At 45.4% G+C, this 10,675-nt stretch overlaps 1 protein-coding gene across 4 annotated transcripts; it reads right to left on the bottom strand.

The window, feature by feature from the left end:
* Positions 1 to 2: 2 nt before the first annotated feature.
* On the bottom strand, positions 3 to 10,207 carry khk (ketohexokinase). 4 transcript variants are annotated; one of them, XM_041847261.2, is made up of 9 exons: positions 9,968 to 10,207; positions 8,795 to 8,911; positions 8,284 to 8,418; positions 7,720 to 7,854; positions 3,712 to 3,784; positions 1,642 to 1,788; positions 1,094 to 1,182; positions 686 to 843; positions 3 to 562 (listed from the first exon to the last, which is right to left on the bottom strand). In XM_041847261.2, exons 1-9 carry the CDS (start codon positions 10,057 to 10,059, stop codon positions 465 to 467), a joined length of 1,044 nt encoding a protein of 347 aa, XP_041703195.1. In that variant the 5' UTR covers positions 10,060 to 10,207; the 3' UTR covers positions 3 to 464. The 4 variants fall into 4 exon arrangements, with proteins under 4 accessions (XP_041703195.1, XP_041703196.1, XP_041703197.1 ...); XM_041847262.2 differs by lacking the exon at positions 8,284 to 8,418; XM_041847263.2 differs by lacking the exon at positions 7,720 to 7,854 and having other exon boundaries at positions 9,968 to 10,206.
* Between the last annotated feature and the right edge of the window lie 468 nt (positions 10,208 to 10,675).

Below are 10,675 nucleotides of genomic sequence, written 5' to 3'. Positions count from 1 at the left end.
AATGTGGTATTTATTGTGTTTTATTGCAAGAACATTTTGTTAAGTTCATATGTTTAAATTCACCATAAGTTTTTAGGCCCTGTGATTTTGAATGTGCGGCTAACTGATACAACCTGTTTCCACTAGCATTGCTACATTCTCGAAAAATGCTAGCCAGGAGAATCTGAACGTTGCTTAATAAACAGCTAACATCTGGGAGCAAAAAACTACAGGGAAGATGAGAATAAAACTTCTAAATAATAATTACTTTAACCTCAAACACTCCTTTTCTTTTTTTGTGAAGGGGTTTGGCTTGGAATGTGTCTGTTAAAACTAATAGTACCTCTAATGCTGTTTTGCTGTGTTGAGTTTTGTGACGTGACAAAACTTTCCTATACCTACTGCCAAATTAGTGTTAGTAGAATTGAAAATAAAGTGTACTGTTATGTCAACAACCCTCCAACTAGAGTCATGACCATTATTCTTCATTCTTTCTTTGTCACGATTTCGTCGTATCCGTGGACACCACACTTCCTGCCTGCTACCTGGCAACCGAACGTTAGAGCTTCCTGTACTCCTCCTCCTACCAGGGGAGAGGGAGACAATAGATGATTGATTGATTGCATTTTGGGTCTAGAAAATACAAATATCCCCTTACCGTTTGACTGGGTGTAAAACATTTATTTTTATTTTTATATCACCTCACCGTTTGACAGGGTGTAGATCACTGATGCATTGAAAGTGTCGCCTGCTCCGAGCGTGTCCACGAGGGCCTCCGGTGGAAAAGCATCTGAGTGGACCACTATGCCATCAGGACCCATCGCATCTGCCCCTTTCTCTGCCCAGGCACATATGAGGACAGCCCTGGAAGCCACAGGAAGCCTACTTTCAGGTGTTTAGACTACAATGGCAAACTGGATGAGAATATGAAGAGTTAACAGTAGCATAAAGTTTTAGACTGCACCCACCACATCCTCGCCCTCTTCTGTCTATCTGTCTCTACCTGCCTGCATGTGTCCCTCGCTCTCTTCTTCCTCCTCCTCCTCTCTGTGTGTCCCACTCACCCCTCACTCTCTTCTTCCTCCTCCTCCTCCTCTCTGTGTGTCCCACTCACCCTTTCTTCACTCTGTGGTAGAGGCCCTTCAGAGCACTGGCAGCAGAGTGGAAGCCAAAGTGCATGGCCACATCCTTACTGACAAACACCTGGAGAGGAGAGGAGACGTTGCTTCAGGTCAGGTACAGGGCAGTGTTATGACAGTTACAGGTTTGGTAATGCCCTCTTCGATTGCCAGCAATGACATAATCAGAATGAATAGGGATTAACTATCATTCTATGCATGTTATTTAAAATCATATAATGCATGCGCTGCTATTGCTTACATAGTAACACAGTGAAAACTCAACTTGTAAATGCAAACTATGAATCATGAATACATTGTCTTATAAGGCCATTTGGGCGGGGCATCCTGAAGACGCAACACACTCCCATAATAAAATATATCAAAATCAATCTCCAAACCTGTAGAGAATGCTGAACATGTTTTGGGAATTAAATGACATCATACAACATTCCTACAGAGCATTGTCTGTCTAGACGTTGTCTGGAGGCATTGTTCAAGAGTGTTATGGGTGATACTCATGCTATCAGTGAGGGCGTCGTACCACATCACCATAGCGAAAGAGCTGGTACAGAGGCTCCCTGGTCTTCTCTATCTCCACGGATACGGTGATCCTGTGTTGCTGTGGCAACGTGCTGTTAGACAGCTCCACCCGTTGGATCATCTTCACCTGCTCCTCAGCATTACGGCCCTGTCGTGTGACAAACATGTTATAAACGTGACCATAACCTATCATGGATGTTACACTGTTGGTCCGTGTTTATAACATGTTTGTTTTATTTTTAAGTGTTATAAAACTGTACATGACACAAAACGGTTGAACCATGATTACATTTTTTAAGTCAATGTTAAAGGGGCAATACGGCAGTTCAAATCACAAAAGTGGACACCCCGCCACCTTTTTAGATAAACAGTTTAGGGATGGGGCTGGAGAAATGTAACCACTCACAAATTCATAGACAGGGCTATGGATGAAAGAACTGATCATCCATGACATTAAAATGATCGTTTTAACCATGTGTTTTACAATTACATTGTTTACAAACGATGGCGTAAAACAAGCTTATATTTGGGGTTATGATGTGGTTAGACAGCTGCACTAAGCTCATGAGGCATATATAAGTTATATTCTTCAAAAATCAATCGCTATATATCATTATTTTAAAAGTCCAAGCAATCGATTGCTCCTTTAACCTCTGAGTAGGGTATCCGGACGACTGTGTGATCACGCTCTCCGTAGCCGATGTGAGCAAGACCTTTAAACAGGTCAACATTCACAAGGCCGCAGGGCCAGATGGATTAACAGGACGTGTACTCTGAGCATGCACTGACCAACTGTCTTCACTGACATTTTCAATCTCTCCCTGACAAAGTCTGTAATAACTACATGTTTCAAGCAGACCACCATAGTCCCTGTGCCCAAGAAAGCGAAGGTAACCTGCCTAAATGACTACCGCCCCGTAGTACTCACGTCGGTAGACATGAAGTGCTTTGAAAGGCTGGTCATGGCTCACATTAACACCATCATCCCGGAAACCCTAGACCCACTCCAATTCGCATACCGTCCCAACAGATCCACAGATCACGCAATCTCAATTACACTCCACACTGCCCTTTCCCACCTGGACAAAAGGAACACCTATGTGAGAATGCTGTTCATTGACTACAGCTCAGTGTTCAACACCATAGTAACCACAAAGCTCATCACTAAGCTAAGGACCCTGAGACTAAACACCTCCCTCTGCAACTGGATCCTGGACTTCCTGACGGGCCACCCCCAGGTGGTAAGGGTAGGCAACAACACATCTGCCATGCTGATCCTCAACACGGGGGCCCCTCAGGGGTGGGTCCCCAGATCCTCAAAAAGTTCTACACTGCACCATCGAGAGCATCCTGACCGGTTGCATCACCGCCTGGTATGGCAACTGCTTGGCATCCGGCTGTAAGGCACTACAGAGGGTAGTGCGTACGGCCCAGTACATCACTGGGGCCAAGCTTCCTGCCATCCAGGACCTCTATTCCAGGCGGTGTCAGAGGAAGGCCCTAAAAATTGTCAAAGACTCCAATCACCCAAGTCATAGACCGTTCTCTCTGCTACCGCATGGCAAGCGGTACCGGAGTGCCAAGTCTAGGTCCAAAAGGCTCCTTAACAGCTTCTACCCACAAGCCATAAGACTGCTGAACAATTAATCAAATGGCCACCCAAAGAATTTGCATTTGTTTTTAGACTGCTGCTACTCACTGTTTATTATCTATGCATAGTCACTTTACCCCTACCTATATGTACAAATTACTTCGACTAACCTGTACCCCCGCACATTGACTCGGTACCGGTACCCCCTGTATATAGCCTCGTTATTGTTATTTTATTGTGTTATTATTATTTTTATTTTTTTACTTTAGATTATTTAGTAAATATTTTCTTAACTCTTTTCTTAAAACTGCATTGTTGGTTAAGGGCTTGTAAGTAAGCATTTCACTGTAAGGTCTACACCTGTTGTATTCGGCGCGTGTGACAAATATAAATGTATTTGATTTGATTTATGAGGTCAATGTTAACCTCTGTGTGATTAAATCTAGAGTAGAGTGTTCTATAACCTCTTTGTGAGCTCACCTCCCAGTGGATCCATTTGTACTGACTGAGATCTACCTTAGAGAAGTCTGCTGCTGACACGTCAGCCAGGTTTCTGAGAGAGAGAGGGGGAGGGGTAAGAGAGGGAAAGAGAGGGGAGAAGAGAGGGAGAGGGGGAAGAGAGAGAGGGGAGAGTTGGAGAGAGGGGGAGGAGGGGAAAAAAGAGAGAGACAACGGGAGTTCCTTTTGTAAACTAAACTATTATTAACCTTATTGGATAGGCAACCTGGACTCAGGGGCAGCTGTAACATAGTAAATGTAAATCCGGGACACAATTAGTAGGATACCGAATTGCAATTCGTACAATATGCAACGAATTTGCAGAACATATATTATGTTACGAATTCCAATTTGTTATAGCTAATGTTAGCTAGGTGGCTAACACTAACATTAGCTAGCTTGCTAACGTTAGCTAGGCTAGGGGTTAGGGTTAGGGGTTAGGAGTTAGGTGAAGGTTAGGGGAAGGGTTAGCTAAGTAGCTAAAAAGTAGTAAGTAGTTACAAAGTAGCTAATTAGCAAACATTCAAAAGTTGTCTGTGATGAGATTCGAACATGCAACCTTTGGGTTGCTACACATTTGCGTTATATGCCTGCCCATCCACCCTGACCAACCACCCTACTTTAGTTTTTGCCTTAAGTAACCGTCTGTGTTATGTAAACATACCAAACGTAACATATCATACGAATTTGAGTGTCCCGGATTTACATTTACTATGGTACGTCTAGTCTATGAGACCAGGCTGGGGTAGGAAATCAAGCCAGCTGAATAGATATAGAATACAATGAGAAAAGTTAGGCTCCTGAATTCATAATCAAAAACTGGGAGGAGGGGAGGGTGTCAATCTCAAATCCGATTGGTTGTCATGTTACACCATAGAGCCCTAGAAATGCACCCTACAAGTTTGACAGAAAACACGTCCTGAAACGAGGGAAAGTTCATACTCCTACCCTACTTCTCCATGGAAATCACATCGCATCACATGATCCAGTATTATCAATGGATGAAATGACATTGTGACAACAACACATTAAGCATGCAGTGATTGAATTGGTAGAATTAGAGATGATCCCCAGAATTAACCCATGCAGCGCCACTGCAGACAGACTCCCCCCTAACCCTACGTTTATGGGACATACTGATACAAACTGTAAAGCTGATTGCCTCAAACAATTGCTAGTGTATCATGGCTTTAACTGGCTCCTGAGTAACATCCATCTAGTTCTGGGTGACTTTAACCTTCCTACGTCTGCCTTTGACTCATTTCTCTCTGCCTCCTTCTTTCCACTCCTTTCCTCTTTTGACCTCACCCTCTCACCGTCCCCCCCTACTCACAAGGCAGGCAATACGCTTGACCTCATCTTTACTAGATGCTGTTCTTCTACTAATCTCACTGCAACTCCCCTCCAAGTCTCCAACCACTACTTCGTATCCTTTTCTCTCTCGCTCTCCTCCAACACTACTCACTCTGCCCCTACTCAGTTGGTAATGTGCCGTCGCAACCTTCGCTCTCTCTCTCCCGCTACTCTCTCCTCTTCCATCCTATCATCTCTTCCCTCTGCTAAATCCTCCCTCCGATCTCCTGATTCTGCCTCCTCAACCCTCCTCTCTTCCCTTTCTGCATCTTTTGACTCTCTATGTCCCCTATCCTCCCAGCCGGCTCGGTCCTCCCCTCCTGCTCCATGGCTTGACGACTCATTGCGAGTCATGGAGGAAAACTAGACTCCCTGCGGACCTGTCATGTTTTCACTCCCTCCTCTCTACATTCTCTTTCTCTGTTTCTGCTGCTAAAGCCACTTTCTACCACTCTAAATTTCAAGCCTCTGCCTCTAACCCTAGGAAGCTCTTTACCGCCACCTCCTCCCTGCTGAATCCTCCTCCTCCTCTCCCTCCCTCCCTCCTCCCTCTCTGTGGATGACTGTCAACCATTTTGAAAAGTAGGTTGACGACATCCGATCCTCATTTATTACGTAAAATGACACCGCTGGTCCTGCTCACACTGCCCTACCCTATGCTTTGACTTCTTTCTCCCCTCTCTCTCCAGATGAAATCTTGCGACTTGTGACGGCCGGCCGCCCAACAACCTGCTCCCTTGACCCTATCCCCTCCTCTCTTCTCCAGGCCATTTCCGGAGACCTTCTCCCTTACCTCACCTCGCTCATCAACTCATCCTTGACCGCTGGCCATGTCCCTTCCGTCTTCAAGAGAGCGAGAGTTGCACCCCTCCTCAAAAAACCTACACTCGATCCCTCCGATGTCAACAACTATAGACCAGTATCCCTTCTTTCTTTTCTCTCCAAAACTCTTGAGCGTGCCGTCTCTAGCCAACTCTCCTGCTAGCTCTCTCAGAATGACCTTCTTGATCCAAACCAGTCAGGTTTCAAGACTGGTCATTCAACTGAGACTGCTCTTCTCTGTGTCACAGAGGCTCTCCGCACTGCTAAAGCTAACTCTCTCTCCTCTGCTCTTATCCTTCTAGACCTATCTGCTGCCTTTGATACTGTGAACCATCAGATCCTCCTCTCCACCCTCTCCGAGTTGGGCATCTCCGGCGCTGCTCACTCTTGGATTGCGTCCTACCTGACAGGTCGCTCCTACCAGGTGGCGTGGCGAGAATCTGTCTCCGCACCACGTGCTCTCACCACTGGTGTCCCCCAGGGCTCAGTTCTAGGCCCTCCCATATTCTCTCTATACACCAAGTCACTTGGCTCTGTCATATCCTCACATGGTCTCTCCTATCATTGCTACGCAGACGACACACAATTCATTTTCTCCTTTCCCCCTTCTGATAACCAGGTGGCGAATTGCATCTCTGCATGTCTGGCAGACATATCAGTATGGATGTCGGATCACCACCTCAAGCTGAACCTCGGCAAGACGGAGCTGCTCTTCCTCCCGGGGAAGGAGTGCCCGCTCCATGATCTCGCCATCACAGTTGACAACTCCATTGTGTCCTCCTCCCAGAGTGCAAAGAACCTTGGCGTGACCCTGGACAACACCCTGTCGTTCTCCGCTAACATCAAAGCGGAGACCCGATCATGCAGGTTCATGCTCTACAACATTCGCAGAGTACGACCCTACCTTACATAGAAAGCGGCACAGGTCCTAATCCAGGCACTTGTCATCTCCCGTCTGGATTACTGCAACTCGCTATTGGCTGGGCTCCCTGCCTGTGCCATTAAACCCCTACAACTTATCCAGAATGCTGCAGCCCGTCTGGTGTTCAACCTTCCCAAGTTCTCTCATGTCACCCCGCTCCTCCACACACTCCACTGGCTTCCAGTTGAGGCTCGCATCTACTACAAGACCATGGTGCTTGCCTACGGATCTGTGAGGGGGAATGGTACCTCCTTACCTTCAGGCTCTGATAAGACCCTACACCCAAACGAGGGCACTACGTTCATCCACCTCTGGCCTGCTAGTCCCCCTACCTCTACGTAAGCACAGTTCCCGCTCAGCCCAGTCAAAGCTATTCGCTGCTCTGGCACCCCAATGGTGGAACAAGCTCCCCCACGACGCCAGGACAGCGGTGTCACTGACCACCTTCCGGAGACACTTGAAACCCTACCTCTTTAAGGAATACCTGGAATAGTATAAAAGTAATCCTTCTACACCCCTCCCCCACATCCCCATAAAAAAAAAGTGGTTGTCCCACTGGCTATCATAAGTTGAATGCACCAATTTGTAAGTCGCTCTGGATAAGAGCGTCTGCTAAATGACGTCAATGTAAACGTAAATGTAGACTGTAATGAATATCTCACTCACTAATTATTAACTCACTCACTTGGCTCAGGAAGTTTGGCTAAGATTGACAATCTTACAACACCCTTTGAACTGATATTGTGAGGCAGTTATCTGGCTACAGCCTTGTGTGACTCTCCACGTCTCCATTCTGGCTCTATTCTACTGCAGTGGAGCAGCCATCCCGTATTAGACCCAAACACGGCATTATAGGATCCAGCGCCGGATCCTCCGCCACGTGTGTGTCTTACGTGTCGGAGAGCACGACTGTGCGTGAGCCGCTCGGGGGACACACCACGCAACACGCACACGGGTTCTCCCCCTCCCGCTGCCAGGCAACGGACGAAATGTCCACCCCACAGCGCGAGAAATCCCCCACGATGAAGCTGACAGAGTAGGGAGACAGACAGACAGACAGACACAAGCACCCCTCAATGAACCCAATGATAATGATACTACATACATCATCATTACATCATTATTGTAATAAATAATGATCATAATAACAATGATACATAGCACGTGTTTCCTCTGCCCTGAAGGGAGAGAGCGGGGTACATTTGCTGCAGACTGGGAGACCAGGGCATAACCTATGACCTCTGAGAAGCATACCTGGGAGAGGGGGTAGAGCATGGGGGTTAGTGGGGACAGGTTTCCACCTAGTGGTAGAGACAGGGATAGCAGCACAGGAGAGCCCAAGTGGAGAAGTGAGCAAGTGAGTGTGAGTGAGGATTTAGGGAGGGGAACTGAATTGAACCTACACACACAGGTCATTGCAAGTGTTTGTGCGCACACACAAACACACACACACAAACCTGTTCATGTGGAGGATGGTGCGGGTGCCCGTGGTCACATTGCTTATGATCATAGAGGTAGGGAAGGAGCTGTGAGGGTGTTCTGATAGGAGAGAGATGTCAATCTGGTACTTCTGAAAGTCACCTAGTATGAATCTGTGGGATATAATCACTGTATAAGAAAGAGAGACATCTAGATAGACAGACAGTCAGTCAGACAGTCAGACAGACAGTTGTTGTTGTTGCTGTTGAGATCCATTACTGTTCTCGATCATTGCACCACGACCTCAGGGAAAAACTGGAATACATTATCGCTGATCATGACAGATTCGGAAGATGTCTTTGTAACACCAAAAGGACATGAAATAACAAAAGAAATAGCATGCCTTAATTGATTCTACCTAAACACATTAAATAAATCCCCAAAAGTAGACCTAAGATGATAGAATAAAATATGTGTTAATTCTTTTTCATAATGATCCATTTGAGTTTGTCAGATGTAATATCTGTTTATTTACAACAAGCTACTTACTCTGCAACATGCCCAGGCGCTAGGGACCCCATGAACGCACAGGGAGCGCCAAGCAGTGACAGCACCGTGCACGAGTTGGACGCGTTCCCGCCACGCTGCCATCGTTGAGACAAACACCTGTGCGCGAATGCAGAGGCATGGATGAATAACAGACAGCTGTAATATCTTTTTTTTTTCCCTTCTTTTTTTTTTTCTGGGGGTAGATCAGCTTTAATATTGCAGATAGATTGTAACTTCCATCAATGTAATTGTCTGCATCACTTCCAATCACCCATTTGTTTTTTTTTCTTGCAAATATACACACATATATATATATATACAGACATATAAATAAATACATATACACATATCCTTTTTTTTATATATATATTTCCCTTTATTACTTTCCAACCCCACCACCCCTTCCCTAATTGGAGTAAACTAGTGAACAACAATGCTTAGGCCTCTACTTCCAGCTTATATATACTATATAAATTTTATGGACACAGTCAATTTTACAATAATTATATTTTGTTTGTTCTTTCTCCTGAACTTCCTCTACCCTCAACCTCTCCGATCATTTTCATGATGTCCATCCGGTTTGCTTCCATATGCCATTTATTTCTAACTGTGCTCTTTCACAGCTGTAATATCTTAGTTTAGGTAGTATCTATGACTGCCCTCTGTCAAATCATTAATTTGCTGTTGTGAATTAAGTGACTAGTGTAGCAATCTTGAAACAACGGCTTTCATGTTTCTTTACGGGCTAGTGTAGTGCAAGTAGGATATCTAAGTAGGCCTAGGCGTGAAGAATGTGAGATCGAAGTTGTCAACATAAAACCATCACTTCATTATGATTTTTGCAAGCCAGTGGTACGGCAAAGTGTGCAGTTCGTTTACAAGTGCATCTTTCACAGCCCCTAGCTCTAACCTTAACCCTTACTCTAACCTTAACAATAACCCTAACCCTTAACCATTTTAAATGTAAACTTCAATAGGTTTGGGACGTACCAAGGATCCCGCATAGCGATTACCTTTTTTTTTTAGGAGAGGCGTGCGCAGGCGCAGAGCTATATTCGCTCCGCTCCGTAATCATAAAAGAGGTGTGTGTGTTTTTAGGACTGTAGCTATGTAATTGAAACGGTAAATGCACTAGAGATGATGAGTGTGCATTCGGTATGAAACAACACGTACCTGGTGTCAGTGTCCTCTTCCGGGTACTTGTCCACTACATTGACAATATCCAGACATACCAGCCCGATGCACAGTATCTTTTTGTCACCCATGTTCCCTGCGTGAAATAACGCGACTTTGAACTTCGGATACAATGTTGCTCATATCACACTTGTGTGGTCTTTGAACCCCAGTGAGCTGATCATCAATAGGGCGAAAACGAGCACCGTCTGGCTCTGCGTTGCTGAGCGTGTGCGCCTGCGCCGCTTGTCTTTCTCTTTAAGGAAACATATTTTTTCCCCTTTGAAAGTTCCCGAGTGTGACCGAAAGATGGTGCTGTTGAAAGTGCACCTTTCATCATAGAGTAGCCCACTGGCTTTCTAGGAGTTCATTGCGTTCTCCCAATAGTTAATTGCATTCACCGCGTGTGCCAGCTCTAGATCAGACCCTGATTAGAGGGCTAGAACTAAACCCAGCAATACTCCGGGTCTCCAGTATCGGAGTTGAGAACCACTGAGCAAGCTACATTATATCAGAAATGATTTGATTATGGTGTGAGTGAAGTTTTGGAAATGTGCACTTGCTTATTTATTTGCGCACCTTTTTTTTTAAAAATTGACAAATAGGTCAGAGTGACATGACATGAAAGCCTACATATACTATTTATCCTGTGTTACATTGAAATCATGGCTTACAATAATAGTAGTATTATATTCCTGGCCTGTGGCG

This window comes from Coregonus clupeaformis, chromosome 21 (assembly GCF_020615455.1).
Source record: "Coregonus clupeaformis isolate EN_2021a chromosome 21, ASM2061545v1, whole genome shotgun sequence".
Lineage (NCBI taxonomy): Eukaryota > Metazoa > Chordata > Actinopteri > Salmoniformes > Salmonidae > Coregonus > Coregonus clupeaformis.
Note: the sequence above shows the minus strand (reverse complement) of the source record. Positions and strands in the feature narration are given on the sequence as shown.